At 43.4% G+C, this 15,826-nt stretch overlaps 1 protein-coding gene across 1 annotated transcript; it reads left to right on the top strand.

The window, feature by feature from the left end:
• The first annotated feature begins 7,765 nt into the window (after window positions 1-7,765).
• On the top strand, window positions 7,766-15,215 carry LOC127439496 (alpha-2-macroglobulin-like protein 1). The gene is made up of 34 exons (XM_051695676.1): window positions 7,766-7,848; window positions 7,997-8,180; window positions 8,261-8,417; window positions 8,503-8,555; window positions 8,702-8,722; window positions 8,816-8,981; window positions 9,054-9,138; window positions 9,216-9,330; window positions 9,403-9,523; window positions 9,611-9,720; window positions 9,798-9,965; window positions 10,046-10,273; window positions 10,349-10,561; window positions 10,642-10,791; window positions 10,956-11,081; window positions 11,187-11,302; window positions 11,538-11,672; window positions 11,782-12,007; window positions 12,080-12,203; window positions 12,281-12,402; window positions 12,487-12,538; window positions 12,652-12,735; window positions 12,822-12,998; window positions 13,088-13,163; window positions 13,254-13,410; window positions 13,489-13,563; window positions 13,647-13,809; window positions 13,901-14,085; window positions 14,175-14,393; window positions 14,467-14,588; window positions 14,663-14,744; window positions 14,825-14,908; window positions 14,993-15,098; window positions 15,175-15,215. Exons 1-34 carry the CDS (start codon window positions 7,766-7,768, stop codon window positions 15,213-15,215), a joined length of 4,326 nt encoding a protein of 1,441 aa, XP_051551636.1.
• The last annotated feature ends 611 nt before the right edge of the window (window positions 15,216-15,826 follow it).

Below are 15,826 nucleotides of genomic sequence, written 5' to 3'. Positions count from 1 at the left end.
CATATTCACCTAGGGCGTGACCAATACACCCCATACATTTTGTTCTGTGTCTTTAGTCTGCTTAGAAAACATTAAACTATGAGAGAGGACCCTCCCCATCTGGAACCTCTTTACGGGGCCTTATCCTATATTTTCTCTAGTGTCAAAACATGAGACTCAAGTTTACCATATATGAGTACCATATGTGATTACACATTCCATTTTCAGGGGCCTCATTCCCACAGGCCACTAAACACACCCAAACACACAGTAAAGTCCATGCTTGACCTTTAGAAATAATTGTAGACAAAAATGGCTATATTTACATTGATTATACTTGATTAATTTATATTTAACTTGATAAAAATATTCCACAAGGTCCGCACATTAAGTTCCACGCGAACATCGCTATTAATCCATGGCTTCTGGTTCGGATAGATCCGTGTTGTTCTGGTCGGAACGGCGTCCTCTACGCACTTTCTGATGAAACACATTATGCTATCAGCATAAAGCTCGATGTTGTCATCAGAGGCTGACCGGAACATCTCCCAGTCCGTGTGATCAAAACAGTCCTGTAGTGTAGAGTCTGATTGGTCCGACCAGCACTGGATCGTTCTGAGAGTGGGTGCTTCCTGTTTCAGTTTCTGCCTGTAAGCGGGTAGAAGCAGAATGGAAGAGTGGTCCGATTTGCCAAATGGTGGGCGGGGGAGGGATTTGTAGCCATCCCGGAAGGGAGAGTAGCAATGGTTCAAAACCAGGTCCCCTCGTGTGTTGAAACTAATGTGCTGGTGGTATTTTGGTGCGACTGATTTGAAACTGGCTTTATTAAAGTCCCCGGTCACAATGAACACGGCCTCAGGGTGCGTGGTTTCCTGTTTGCTTATAATCCCATACAGTTCCTTGAGTGCCCGGTCTGTGTTGGCTTGTGGCGGGATGTACACAGCAGTGATAATGACCGCTGTGAATTCCCTCGGTAGCCAGAATGGTCGACACAGAAGCATGAGAAATTCCAGATCAGGAGAGCAGAAAGACTTGATAGAATGTACGTTCCTCTGATCACACCAGGATTTGTTGATCATAAAACATACACCACCATCTCTGCTTTTACCTGAGAGGTCTTTCGCTCTGTCCGCTCGGTGCACGGAGAACCCAGCGGGTTCAATGGCTGAGTCTGGAATCTCCGCAGACATCCAAGTTTTCATAAGGCAGATAGTGCAGCAGTCCCTTGTCTCTCGTTGGAAAGAGATCTGTGCTTTCAGCTCGCAGAGCTTGTTATCCAGAGACTGAACATTTGCCAGTAGAATACTGGGTAGCGGGGGTCGATTTGCATGGTGTCTTACTCTGATGAGAACGCCGGCTCTGTTTCCCTTTTTCCTCCTGCGTTTCCGCGGCCGTGCAGCCCAGACAAAGGGCTGCATGTTTGTAAACAGCGGGTTGGCATTGAGGAATCTGAAGTCCGGTTTACGATGTGTAATTGCTGAACCAATGTCCAAAAGTGTTTGTCTGTCATAGACAATAAGACAAAAAACATGAGAATTGTAAACAAAACAAACAAAACACTACCATGTTGTGTTGGAGCTCACAATGCAGCAGCCATACTCGGCGCCATCTTGAGTTAATTCCCAAGTGTCCGCTCATGTTCGTTACCACAATGGTCATTTCCCAGTCATCCAAGACTCTTAGTCTCGAGCCTCCCACGGCTCCGCCTTCCACGGATTCGCCCCTTGAGCCTACCATGGTTCTGCCTTTCACGGCTTTGCCCCTCAAGCTTCTAACGGCTCCACGTTCCACGGTTTCACCCCTCGAGCCTCCCATAGCTCCGCATGCCACAGTTTCACCCCTCGAGCCTCCGACGGCTTCGCCTTCCACGGCTCCACCCTCAGAGACTTCCACAGCTCCAGTCTCTAGTTTGTGGCCACCTCCCAGGCCTCCTGACCCTGTTTCAGCCCTATTGTTGCCAATCAGGCCTCCTGATCCAGTCCCTACCCTGAAGTGGTCTCCTGAGTCCCCTGGCCATCCACCTGATCTGTTCTGGTCTTCTGGGTCTCCTGGCTGTCAGCCTGATCTGCTCTGGTCTCCTTGGCCTCCTGACCATCCACCTGATCTGCTCTGGCCTTTTTGGTCTCTGGCTCCATCTTGGCCCTGCCTCCCTTACCAACCTTCCTTAGGGGTCAGGAGCTGCCCGTTGGGGGGGGGGGGGTTCTGTCATGGTTTTGTCACAGCCTTGTCACCTTTAAGTTCCCAGGACTCTTATTTTGATATGGTCTTGTCATCTGTCTCTAGTCTCCCTTGTACTACATTTCCCATGATTCCCTGCACTCATTACTACCGTCTGTTTCCCATCATTGCTCCCAGGTGTTCTGTGTTTGGTTATTGTCCTAGTCTGTATATATATATACCCTGTAGTTTCAGTCATGTTTGTCAGTTCTTATTTGTATGGCAGTGCATGAGTGTTATTTTGTAGTTTTCCTAGTCTGCAGCCTTGAATGTTCCCTTATCGTAGTCATAGTGTTTTTGCCATTGTTTTGTTCCTGGTTTCACTCCTCTTTGTTGGTATCTCACATTATCTCTATTAAAGAAGCTTGCGTATAGATCCTTGCCTCTCATCTCAGCTCTGACAAATCCTGACAATCTGTATGCTTTGCCTCTCTATATGCTATTATGTTATTTTAATCAAGTAATGATTTGTCAAAAAGTAATTTAATACATTCAGCATGAAATAAAACTGCTGTCTATCTCTCGCCCGATCGCGCTCACGTTTTCACCATTATAATTACTAGAAAGGTTTCCAAAACTCTCTTCTTATTGACAAATTCATCCAGATCTGACAAGAGCCCTTAAAGGGATAGTTCACCCAAAAATGAAAATTCTCTCATCATTTACTCATGCCTCATGCCATCACAGATGTGAATGACATTCTTTCTTGTGCAGAACACAAGTGAAGATTTTTAGAAGAATATTTCAGCTCTGTAGGTCAGTACAATGCAAGTGAATGGGTGCCAAAATGTTGATGCTCCAAAAAGCACATTAAGGAATCATTAAAGTAATCCATACGACTCCAGTAGTTCAATCTATATCTTCAGAAGTCATATGTGTCAGAAAGCGAGAGCGAGACAGACCCAAGGGCAGAGGAACAGTTCAAAGGGTTTATTTACAATAAATTATAATTTCAGCAAAACGTGAGGAATCCTCTGTGCAGCGAGTGGCAGATCTGCGAGGAAATCTCTGCTAAAGAGTTGTGTGCACCGCTCACACACTCCCGGCATGCCGGCAGAGACAGGCAACCAAACAGATACACGAGACAGGACCAAATAGGCAGAGAGAGTAAGGTAAGTTACTTCACATAAAACACAGTTCAACACTAAACACATTCAATATTAACTAGACTACATTCACAAATCCAGCCACGAATATGACACATGAGGGGATTAAAATAGGCAGGAACAAACAAGGGACAGGTGCCGCTCGCCAGCTGAAAGTTGGCATGAACAGCGTGCCCATAGAAACAATCAGGGTTCCCATGGAAATGCTGATTCCATGTGCCAGCGGCACCTAAAACATATGAGGGAGAAACGCAAACACGATTTGACCAAAACAAACAGAACATGGAGCATGAATGTCCGGATCCCGACTGAGATCGAAACTGAACCATACAGGAAGTCAGGATCCAGACACCATGCTCCGGACATGACACAAGACCGACCAAAGAGCGCATAGCGGTAACTCACATCGCGCTCCAGTTGTCAGTCGCATGTTCGGCAGAGCAAAACGCGTTTACACTTAATGTGTATGTTTACATGGATTTATACTGTTTATACTGTTAGGTGAAATATTCTTCTAAAAATCATAATTTGTGTTCTGCAGAAGAAAGGAAGTCATAAATATCTGGGATGGCATGAGGGTGAGTAAATGATGAGAGAATTTTAATTTTTGGGTAAAATATCCCTTTAAAGTGATAGCTCAGCCATAATTTAATTTTCTGTCATCATTTCCCCACCCTCATGTTGTTCCAAACCCGTGTGACCTTCTGTAATCTGTTGAACCCAAACGATGTTAGACAGAATGTTACAGACTGACAGTCTCGGTCACCATTTACTTTCAAAATATAGAGGGGAAAAAAAACACATTCACTGAATGTAAATGGTGACTCAGGCAAACATTCTGTGTAAAATCTACATAATGTGTTGCATGGAAGAAAGTCATATGGGTTTGGAAAAACGTGATGGTGAATGATGACAGAATTTCCATTAATAATAATAATAATAATTCAGTAATACATGTTAAATGTGTATTATGTAATGGAATATAGGAGTGTTAATGTTCATTATGTCATTTGAGAAAGTAACAAGTTACTCTCTACTTGAGTACTCTTTTAATTGGATACTTTCTTACTCTTATTTAAGTAATTATTTATGTTAGTACTTCTACTTGAGTAAATTTTTTTAAAGTAATTGTACTTTTACTTGAGTAAAGTTTTTGGCTACTCTACCCACCTCTGACCGCTGACCACTTGTGATCAGAAAATGCGTCTTAATACCAAGTGGAAACAGGTTCATAATGTCTCCCATGCGAAGCATATACAAAGAGAAAAGCAGAGGACCTAAAACGGAGACTTGTGGCACTCCATAATTCAGTTTGATCTGATAATTCCTTGTTTACACAATCAAAGTGGTTGCGATCGGATAAATAGGACCTAAACCAAAGCTTTGTTCCTTGTGAATCTAGCCACTGTACTAAATACCTAGAACTGTTCTGGTTATTTTCTATGAGTTTGCGAAAACATGCTGACCTGGCAGAGCCTATCTGTCTCTAAAGACACAATGCTTCCATGCTCCTTGAAACACCTCTAATTTTGTACTCTTCCATTCGCGCTCCACTCCCAAAACCGAAGGGTAGTGAGTCATGCACACTCTAACCACATCCAAAACAGTACCCGACAGCTTTTTTTCCTCACTTCCGAATGCCTCTAATAGCATTCGGATGCGTGATTCTAACTCTGCAAACTTGTCCGTCAGCCTAGCTGTTGCCTTACATTTATCACATGTGAATCCCTCAGTGCTGATGGATGAAGCTATAGTAAACATGTGGCATTCAGTGCAAGTGACGTTAACCAGTGATGATGACATACTGCAGTTGTTTTTTGAAGTTCCTTAGCCGCAAGGTTTTGAGGTTGATGCAGTGGTCCTTGAAAATGTGCAGGGTACAATGTGTGCATGCATTAGAATCAAAATAAAAAGTAAAAGTTTAGCAAAAATGTGGGGAAAATGGATGCAGGCAGTAGATTTGCAATGAACTGCACTAAAAATTAAAGAATGCTTAGCAGGCTCGCAGGCTACAAACACTAATATTTACGCTGTGCAATCATTGAGCATCTGACCAAAGCCATCTGAGAGCAAGCCACAGGCTACCTTCAGAGTTGAATGGACAATAAAATGGACCTTCTAAAGATGGAATTTAATATTATTTTATGTCCATCTTATATGCTTCCTGAACCAATTGTCCATGGGCTGGTTTTTGTTATTGACCTAAAAAGGATAGAAAAGACTTGAATTAGAAGCACAGTGATGGTTCATACAGCACATTTGGTTAGAATGAGGCGAATTCATGGTGAGTTTCATGGGTTACATGTCCTGTTGAGGCACAAGTGCAACATCTTTCAGTTATGCAACCATTTTTATTTGCTAATTTACACAAATGTGAATACTTTCTACATTAGTCCATTCAACCTTTAAAATAGAGTTTGTCTGACAAATGGAAGTGTATTCACGGAGCTCTCTCCTCCAGGTCTATGTGGCCACTCTCTGTAGTCAATGAACGAGCGTAACCTGGTGGTTCCAGCACAATGTCTATTTCACTAGCGTTCACGCTCTCCGTTCAGCTGTGGTGGATTGAGCTTCCAACCTTTACACAATCTGCTGATACGATCTCAACATTCATGAACCAGCTGAAAACACATCTCTTCATCAGCATTTAGCCGGTCCACAATAATGACATTTACGATTTAATTGTTAAGAAAACACCTTTCCTTGTCAGTCTCTTTGATCTGTACTAGCTTCTATACTACTATATTGTTGACTCTTGATTGGAAAAAATAAAAACACAACAACTGACCAAGACTGAGCAGACATCAGGGCATTATATACACAAGGATTAATGAGGTAATGAAAAACAGGTGAGAACAATTGGGAACAGCTGGCAGTGATGAGGGCAGTGAATTATGGGGAATGTAGTCCAGGGAAGACAGAAGACAGAGGCTAAACACGAGGCAAAACAACAGTGAATCATGACACTCACAATCACGGTCACAAACACACAACAGCAAACAGAAACAGTCAGAATGACAGTAGACAATAATCCGAAATTGGACATGACACACGCGGGGTTTAAATAAGAGACACAAACGCGGGGCAGGTGTTGCTCGCAGCTGAAGGTTGTAATAATCAGCATTCCCATGGAAAAACTGATTCAGCATGCCAGCGAGCCCTGAAACACATAAAGGCAAAACGTATACACGCTTTGACAGAAACAGAGAAGGGAACGATGATGCCCCGGTCCTGCACAGGCGTAACACCCAACTTGGCAAGGTGCCATGAACGTGACATCAACGGAGGGCACACGGCGGCAAATCTCGCCCACATTAAACACGAACACGAAACACAAGACAGACAGGGGACGATGATGTCATGGTTCTTGTCAGACAAAGCCCAACCTGACTGGCTGACAGAACCATGACATCACCGGAAAGGGGGAACACAAAACACAAAGGCCGGCTGATACTGCCCTGGTCCAGTCAGGTAGAACCTCAACCGGACAAGGTGACTGGGCCGTGACAGTTCTTCAGTTCTGTAAATCAAAACTAACAACCAAGGGAAAAAAAATCTAAAACTCAAGATTTTTGTCATAATCGTAATCATAAGCCCTAACCGGACATCAACTTTTGCCATTGGAAATGTGGTGTTCTTGGCACTGGCTCAGTAGGGCTGATAGCAACACTTGTCAGCCAATAAACTTTGTTACTTTTTTCACAGTCCACCCCAAACTACTGAAATTCATCAACACTGTTGCCAAAAGTCTTCCAATATCCTTTAAAATGAATGGGTTACAGCATTACCCTTTATGGAAGCTACATACTGGCTTAGCCAGTCATTAGGAATTGAAGCCCTGTTTTTACACTCCTAGTTTGTGAAATACATTTCAGCTAAGTCCTTTGAGGTCTTCAAAAGTATTAGTAAGTGTCGGTGACATATATTTCCATTATTTGACAGTCTGTTTATTCATTCTCTCAATCACGAATACTCTTGCTTTTTGATCATTTAATATTCTTCTTAATTGCACTAGATCAGCTTTTGAAAAAGTCCCAGATACCACACCCCTGGAAACAAAAAGTTACAGATCTCATGCAGTGGTTTCTTTCTCTCATCACTCACCCAAAAATTTCTGTTTATGTTTCTGATGCCAGATTCGGCATCTCTCCCATCTCCAGCTGTAGCGCTTCTCGAACTCCCGCAACGTTCAATCAGTGTTAATCATGTCTACTTGCCAAATAACACCAACTTTGAAGGGTTGTAGCTCCAGCCAAAGGATGTTTCCATTGGGGCAAGGTGAGTGAAGAAAATGCTCTAGCGATAAATCAATTTAACAAGCTTGATTAACTCCTCCCCATAATGAAGAAAAGTGTTTAAATATCAGTGTAGATGAATGAGAAAAGTAGTACAGGCTTTCTTTCTTTTTTAGTATTTCTGAAAGGGAGGGTTGATTTGTGTTGAGTCTTGGATGATCTGTCTCCATGGCTGTAAAGGAGATTTGTGTTTGGAAAAGGCTCATTTTAGCCTTGTTCCTCTTTGCTGTTAATGGACAAAGATCAGGGCCGTAAGTACCATTAAAAAGGGCTTTAGCTCCCTGTTGTCTGTTCTGTGCTAATAGTGTAAGCTCAGTCACATGTTTATTTCTGAATGCATACTGACTCCATAATGGTTTCTGAGACTCTGACAGACTTGTGTTTTGTATATTTGGACAGATTTTTCATGGTGACGTTTCCTGCAGTGATTGAGTCAGGATCTGAGGCCAAGTTGTGTGCAGGCCTTCTCAAACCCAACGAGAGTCTCACGATGACCATTTCTCTCTTTAATGAGAGAAATGTGATAACTGAACTTGTACAGCAGAGATCTGCAACCGACTTTCAGCGCTGCTATAACTTCCGGGTCCGTCATGTGAATGTGTAGCTGTGTGCAATTTTACCTTCTGGTTTGTTGTACCTTAACGAAACCTTTCTCTACTACAGGCTCCTCAAGTAGGGGTAGAATCTGTGCAGAAAGTGAAGGTGGTGATTCAAGGGAGGGCTTTCAAAATGACTGAAGAAAGGAAAGTCCTGTTCAGACCTTCCCTACCTTTGACCTTCATCCAAACAGACAAACCCATCTATAATCCAGGACAAATGGGTGAATGACCCTGGGATGAATATCAGTATTGACCCAGTTACCGCACGCTTTCATATTAAAGCGTGTAATGTTTCTCATTTTACAGTGAATTTCAGAGTCGTTACCGTGGATGGCAAGTTTGTGCCTCTCGATCAAATGGTTAGGCCTGATCTTTCTTTGACCATATTGAGCAAGAAAACTGTTTTAAAATGGAACTTGTTTTTTGATGCAGTAGCACAGTTATGCAAATATTCAATCATATTGGAGTGTGTGGATTTAAATGCCTCTTTGTTTTTGTTTTACAGTATAGTGTGGTGGTGGTGGAGGTGAGAATTTGCTCCTGTTCAAGTCTTGAGATGTTGTGGTGGGTTTTTTTGTGCTTTTTGCTCCGTCTTTCTGTGCTGTCTTGTTTCTAATAGGACAGTCAGAGTAACCGAATTGGTCAGTGGACAAATGTTTCCTCCACAAGGTGGATATTGACACTTTCTCATGAGTTAAACCCAGAGGCTCGGCTAGGGATGTACGCACTGAAGGCTTTTATTGGTGAAAGAATGATTTTGCAGGTTTTTGAGGTGAAAGAATACGGTGAGTTAAAGGGTTAAAACGATCAGAATGGGTAACTTCAGATCTTGAGTAAGCACTTTGTTTCTGGTGTAGTTTTACCCAAGTTTGACGTTACCGTGAGAGCACCACAGATGTGTAGTGTTGGAGATGTGGGACTGAAAGTTGAGGTTTGTGGCAAGTAAGTGAAGCCTTTTTTCTTAACCTTCCCAATCCTCTTGTCGTTGGTGAGTGACACGTCATTGTACCGTTTCCCAGATACACATATGGGCAACCTGTACCTGGTCAAACATGGATTGAAGTTTGTCGTAAGCCTTTTGAATTCATTTCGGTTCCTGAGGTGACCCCTCTGTGCCTGAATAAAACCATGAAGGTGTGTGAGTACAGTGGAGTTTCTTCTTCTGCATCTGGTTGACTTGACTGACCTTTTGTGTTCTGCTACAAGATGAATGACACTGGCTGTGCCTCCCATACCTTCAATATGTCAGTGTTTTTCAACACCAAATTTGAGGACCGTCTGCAAGATTATTTTGTCATTAATGTGAACCTCACTGAAGAGGGAACTGGTGAGCTATATTCTGATCTGAACAAAAGTAGGCTGCTGCAAGTTTGTTCTGTGCGTTAATGTTTGTGGGGTTTACCTTTTTTCTCAGACATTGTCGTCACAAAATCTGTAACTGTATCCCTTACGTTTGAAATTGGCAGTGTCACGTTTGTGGACATGCCTGAGTATTTTGAACCTGGATCAACCATAAAGGGAAAGGTACATACAATTTTTAAATTCTTCAGTTCAGCACTTCACATTGGATGCATCTTGCCAACCTCTTTCTATCCTAACAGATCTCTGCATCTAACTTCAATGGGACCCCAATTGCACGCAAGGTCTATCTCCTGGAGAGTTCCAGCTGGCCACCCAAACTGTTGTTGAATCTCACTACAAACCAAAATGGACTGGCCACGTTCTCCCTCAATACAGCTAGTCTTCCTAATGCTGATGTTAATCTGGTGGTATGATTGTTCATTGAGTACACTGAATTAAATTGAGGACTTTGACTTGCAAGGAACCAATTCCATTCATTGTTCCCCAGGCAAGTGCAACTCCTGAGGAGTCTTATGGTTACAAAACACCATACTTTACCACAGACAGAAAGACCGTTAGTCTCTTCCAACCTGCTACTCCCTACACGCCAACATTCAGTGAAATTGCTATAATGAAGCTCGTGCAGCCATTGAAATGTGGTGCTGAGTTTACGGTGACTATCAAATATTCTTTTGTTGGGGAGTCTGGTAACTACAACACCAACATTACCTACATGGTGAGTATATCCGTTTTGTAGTGGATGTCTTAAAATTCTGTTGGTCTGCACTGATGCACTGGTTTGACTTGTCAGGTGTTGTCCAGAGGAGTGATAATACTACATGGATTTGAGAAAGTTGATGTGAGGACTTCTGGTTCCATAACCAGTGGCACCGTATCGTTCAAGCTGTCAATTGTTGTCGATTTGGCTCCAGCAGTGCAGATTCTGGCATTCTGTGTTCTTCCCAGTGAGAATGTAGTTGCTGGCAGTGCAACATTTGACACTGAAATGTGTTTAAAAAACCAGGTTTGAAGAGCACTTTAACGCCTTTATGATGGGACGAGTGACGTGTGTGTGTGTGAGCTGTGGTTTTTGTTTTGTTGCAGGTGTCCCTGCAGTTCTCCCCTGTTATGGCTGTTCCTGGTGAGGGAAATGTTTTGACACTCTCTGCTCAGCCAGGATCACTGTGTGGCCTCAGTGCAATAGATCAGAGCATCCGAATCTTGGAGCCAGGAAGACGTTTGAATGCTGAAACGGTACCCATGTGCAATTGGTGAAGTTCCTGTTGGAACATTTGTGCTCCATCTCTATTACTTGGTCCTAGTTTATTTCAAATGCAAATTTTTAGTCTTTTGGGGTTTAATAAACGCACTGGGTATATTAGTGTCTCTTTGACCTGGATGTGCTCTTATGGTCCCAGGTGTTCAATTTACTCCCGATGCGATCACCGTCAGATTACCCATATGTTGTGGAGGATGAACGGGAGTGCCTGATTGTTAGACCCCGTCGAGCTGTTCCTACAGACAAAGCCTACGACGCCTTCAAGGTAAAGTACTCCTGACTTGTAGTTTATTGTGAGCACTGTAATGCTTAATGAAGAATCCCCTAAATGAATCACATTGACTTTGTGTCTGTCTTGTTGCTCTGGCAGAGTGTGGGGTTGAAGATTGCTACAAATTTGCCTGTCCGAGAACCGGAGTGCCTGATGTATAGGGGCCTGAATTATTATCACAACGGATGTAGGTCCATGCAGTTGTCTGGCATTCTGTAAAAAAAAATTACTTCCCATTTTTTTAAAAAAAAAAAAGCTCTTCCAATTTCTTTAGATGATATACTTTGCAACTATTTGCTCCGTAATGGTCTATTGCGCTGTTAGTTCCGGAGTGTGCCGTTTCTACTTGTCATGAACACAATTATGCCTCTTTTGTAGTTCCCATCCTAAAGTGCATCAATATGCAAGCACTACTAGATGTGTTTATTGCTCCTCTGTTTCAGTTGTGAGTTTTAAGAGGGGTGAAACTGCCATGGGTGCCCTGGTGGGTGCCATGCAAGGAGCAGATGAGAGCAGTTCCTCTTTTGACCTGACCTTCAGGACATTCTTTCCAGAAACGTGGATCTGGCAACTTGCTGATGTGGGGTTAGTTGGGATTATCTCCTGTAAATGTCAATGGTTGACACCAGAAAGCCATTTGCCCACAGTACTTTCATATCCTAAATGCCTTTGTCAACCTGTCATTTCTTCACAGGGGCACTGGATCGGCAAAGATTCCCGTCAAGGTTCCTGACACAATCACCACATGGGAGACTGAGGCATTCTGTCTGTCCTCCAATGGTCTCGGTCTGGCACCTCCTGCTCTGTTGACTGTGTTCCAGCCCTTCTTCTTGGAGCTTTCCCTGCCTTACTCCATCATCCGTGGCGAGTTTTTTGAGCTGAAGGCCACTGTCTTCAACTATCAGTCCAAGTGCATCATGGTCAGGGTTTGTTTATTTTTGCATAAGGCATCACCTCGTCGGAAAATGTGCACTAATGCTGTTCTCTGGCAGGTACGAGTAACTCCAGCTCCATCATCGGGCTACACTCTTAAACTGGTGTCTAGTGATCCGTATTCATGTCTCTGCACCAATGGGAGAAAAACCTTCAAATGGGTTCTCACGGCTTCTGTTCTTGGTCTGTTTTGGATCAATATATATTTTTATTTTTTTTTTGTCTGGTCTTGTGAGGTTTGCTGATGTCCTCATTTACAGGAGCTCTAAATGTGACCGTCAGTGCACAGGCTGAGCAGTCCCGGACTACGTGTGGCAATGAGGTTGTGAGCGTGCCAGCAAGAGGACGCATTGACATAGTGACTCAAAGTCTACTTGTACTGGTCAGCATGTGTTAACCAACTTTCTGGAGTTTGAGTTGCTGGTACTTTTTTACTGAGGAATTTGGTTTTTAATGCTTTTTGTAGGCTGAAGGAGTTGAGAGGATAAAGACCCAGAGTTGGTTACTGTGCCCAAAGGGTTAGTGGGGGGTTTTTTTTTGTTTTGTTTTTTCCCCCTCCCAAATGTACAGTTAAATGTTAGCCTAGTGCTCTGATCAATTTGTTTTCAGTCTCTTGCACTCTGCTTGGCAGGAAGCCCTCTTTTAGAAGAGGTGGTGCTGATGCTTCCTGCAAATGTGATCCAGGGATCAGCCAAATGCTCTGTTTCGGTCATTGGTAAACTGTTTAATGAGAACCAAAAAGTTTAGCTGATACCTCCAGGTATGGGTTTTAGCTTTAACATGTTTGTTTTCCTGTTGTAGGGGATATAATGGGCCGTGCTTTGAAGAATCTTGATGGACTATTACAGATGCCATATGGCTGTGGAGAACAGAATATAGCTGTTCTTTCTCCCAATATTTACATCCTGCAGTATCTGAAATTCACTCGGCAACTGACCGCAGCCATCCGAGAACGAGCCACTGGCTACCTTGAGAGTGGTATGCTAACCGAATGGACCTATCAAATTTCAATGTCCACCTGAGTCTCTGAACACATTGCCCATGTACTGGGTTTCTGACCTAAACAGGGTACCAAAGACAACTGAACTACAGGCACAGTGACGGTTCCTTCAGCACATTTGGTTACGATGAGTCCAATACATGGTGGGTTTCATTGATGCAGAAGTGTCCTCTTTGTCACCAGTGGATAAACTGGTTTGTAAATGCAGTTTCTCTGGGAACTTTCTCTGCCAGGTTGACTGCCTTTGTCCTGAGGTCTTTTGGCGAAGCACAGAAATTCATCTTCATTGATCCACATGTCATTCAGAGCGCAAAGGATTGGCTGATGAGCAAGCAGGGTTCAGATGGCTGTTTCATGCAACAGGGAATTCTGTACCACAATGCCATGAAGGTGTTTCTTTGCACAAACCGTAACTTGGTCATGAGGTCTGAGATGGTTCTTTCTGAATTTTATTTTCATGTGTTCAAGGGTGGGGTTGGTGATAATGTGACCATGACTGCCTACATCACTGCATCACTGCTTGAACTAGACATCCCAGCAACGGTAAAAACGCCAAGGGGTTGCATTTGCACAAGCTATTGGCAATCCAGTTTTGGCTGTAGTGTCATTTGTTTGCGTTGTTCCAGGATCCTGTTGTCACCAGCGCTTTGTCATGCTTGAGGTCTGTCGTTGGGAACCTGGGAAACACCTACGCCACTGCTCTGCTTGCCTACACGTTCGGTCTGGCTGGAGAGACCAACACTCGATTACAGCTTTTAAATGCCTTGGACAATGTTGCTATTACTGATGGTAAACCATATACTAGACATTTAATGTGAGATTTCTCAGTCCATTTCTGTTTTTGGTGTCTTGACGTTTCTCTCCCTCTCTCCTCCTGAAGGAGGACGTCTCCATTGGTCTCAGACTGTATCTGGTGACACTCTGGCAGTGGAGATCAGCTCCTATGTGCTGCTAGCTGTTCTTGCTGTAAACCCCCTCTCTGCAGCTAATCTGGGCTATGCTAACAGGATTGTCAACTGGCTTGTGGCTCAACAGAATCCCTATGGAGGCTTCTCTTCCACCCAGGTTCTGCAAACTACCCAACAAGTGCACCATATTCCGTTTAACTTCCATGTCTATATGAATGCAGTTTTACCCATGTTGGTGGTTATCAGGACACGGTGGTGGCTCTTCAGGCTCTCTCCTTGTACGCGGCTGCAGTGTTCAGCTCCGAGGGCTCCAGTACAGTTATTGTACAGTCCTCCGCAGGAGGAGAAGTTTATAACTTTGATGTGAATCGAGACAACCGGCTGCTGTATCAGGAGAAGCCGCTGAAGAATGTTCCCGGCAAATACAGTGTTAAAGTGACTGGTTCTGCATGCGTGTCTGTGCAGGTCTGTATGTTTTGGCTGCTATGTCTGTCTCTTGCATGTCAAGCTCAAGGATAATTGGGACTTTCACTCGTAGGTTGCAATGTTCTACAACATCCCACCACCTGTTCAAACCACCAAAACCTTGAGTGTTGAAACTAAAGTGAAGGGAGAATGCAGACCCCTTGGAGACAAACTCCTGCTCAGCTTCACTGTGAAGTAAGATCTGCTTTAACTTGCATAAATCTCTGTAATGTGACTGGAACATTTCTGAACTTGGTGTGTGTCTTCAGATACAATGGACCAAAAGGAAGTACCAACATGGTTGTAGTGGACATTAAACTTCTGTCAGGCTTCACGGCAGACACCTCAACGGTTGGTGTTCTTTTAAGGTGACAAATCCCAAGATGCTGGAAGCTACTTATGTAACTATGCATGATGGGTCCTTTCCACAGCTTGGTGCTCCACCCAATGCGTATGCCCCACTAGTGGAGCGTGTTGATACTGAAGATGATCGCGTCCTAGTGTATCTGAAAGAGGTGAGACGTGTATACTGGATATTAACCCTACCAGCCACATTAAAATGCTACATGCAGTACGTACATGTTTATCCTGTCTTGCAGGTTTCTAAAAGTGTCCCTATGACTTATGCGCTCCAGCTGAAAGCAGTTCTAGCAGTGAAAAATCTCAAGCCAGCTGTAGTCCGAGTTTATGACTACTATCAAACAAGTATGCGTTTTCTCAATGTGATTTTGGGCTGTGCTCTTGTCTGTTTGAAGAGTCTTATTTCCTGTTTCTATTTCAGGTGATCAGTTTGAGACTGTATACACATCTCCCTGCCCATAATTGTGCTTCAGTACTGGCTACAGGATGCATGGCTTAAATAAAAAAATTAAAGTATACATCAGTCTTTTGTTGCCTCTTTTGTTAGACCAACATTAACAAGTGCTTGTTGCGGAATTGCTCACTTGGTCTGGTCCTTTTCTTTCCTGGCCCACTTTGCTTTAATGAAATGGATGCAGGGCTGTTCGTCCTGTTGGTGTGTGGATTTCCTGGATCCTGGCGTGTATTTTTCCGTTATAGGAAAAACGACAAGCTTGCGCATTCTGTTGCGAGTTTGGATCATTGAACACACGTGCAACTCTGTATGCATTTGCGTGAGGTTGAGACTCATTTTCTCTCCATAGCTGATTCTAGGGCTACCAATTATTTCGCACAGAACCCTCATCTGACCAAATTGTCATAACCTACATGTTGTATTAAGTGGATTTAAATCATGCAGTTAAAATATCACCTCGGTGAATTTGGTAAAAAATAATTCTTCAGCCTACTCGCATTCTCTATGAATATAGAGTACACTAAGTTTCTGTTTTGCCTACTCGTAATTTAACGCTACACCATTCCCACTGCAAACATGAGGCGACGTGGCAGTGAGCGGATGGGCTCAATGCTGAAAC

This window comes from Myxocyprinus asiaticus, unplaced genomic scaffold (assembly GCF_019703515.2).
Source record: "Myxocyprinus asiaticus isolate MX2 ecotype Aquarium Trade unplaced genomic scaffold, UBuf_Myxa_2 HiC_scaffold_64, whole genome shotgun sequence".
Lineage (NCBI taxonomy): Eukaryota > Metazoa > Chordata > Actinopteri > Cypriniformes > Catostomidae > Myxocyprinus > Myxocyprinus asiaticus.
The sequence above is the reverse complement of the archived record's forward strand: the minus strand, read 5'-3'. Positions and strand labels throughout refer to the sequence as shown.

Coding starts and splice junctions, on each gene's coding strand:
- LOC127439496 (XM_051695676.1), top strand. CDS start 7,766: ATGGCTGTAAAGGAGATTTGTGTTTGGAAAAGGCTCATTTTAGCCTTG. Junction 9,331..9,402: donor GCCTGAATAAAACCATGAAG/GTGTGTGAGTAC, acceptor TTCTGCTACAAG/ATGAATGACACTGGCTGTGC. Junction 10,562..10,641: donor AAATGTGTTTAAAAAACCAG/GTTTGAAGAGCA, acceptor GTTTTGTTGCAG/GTGTCCCTGCAGTTCTCCCC.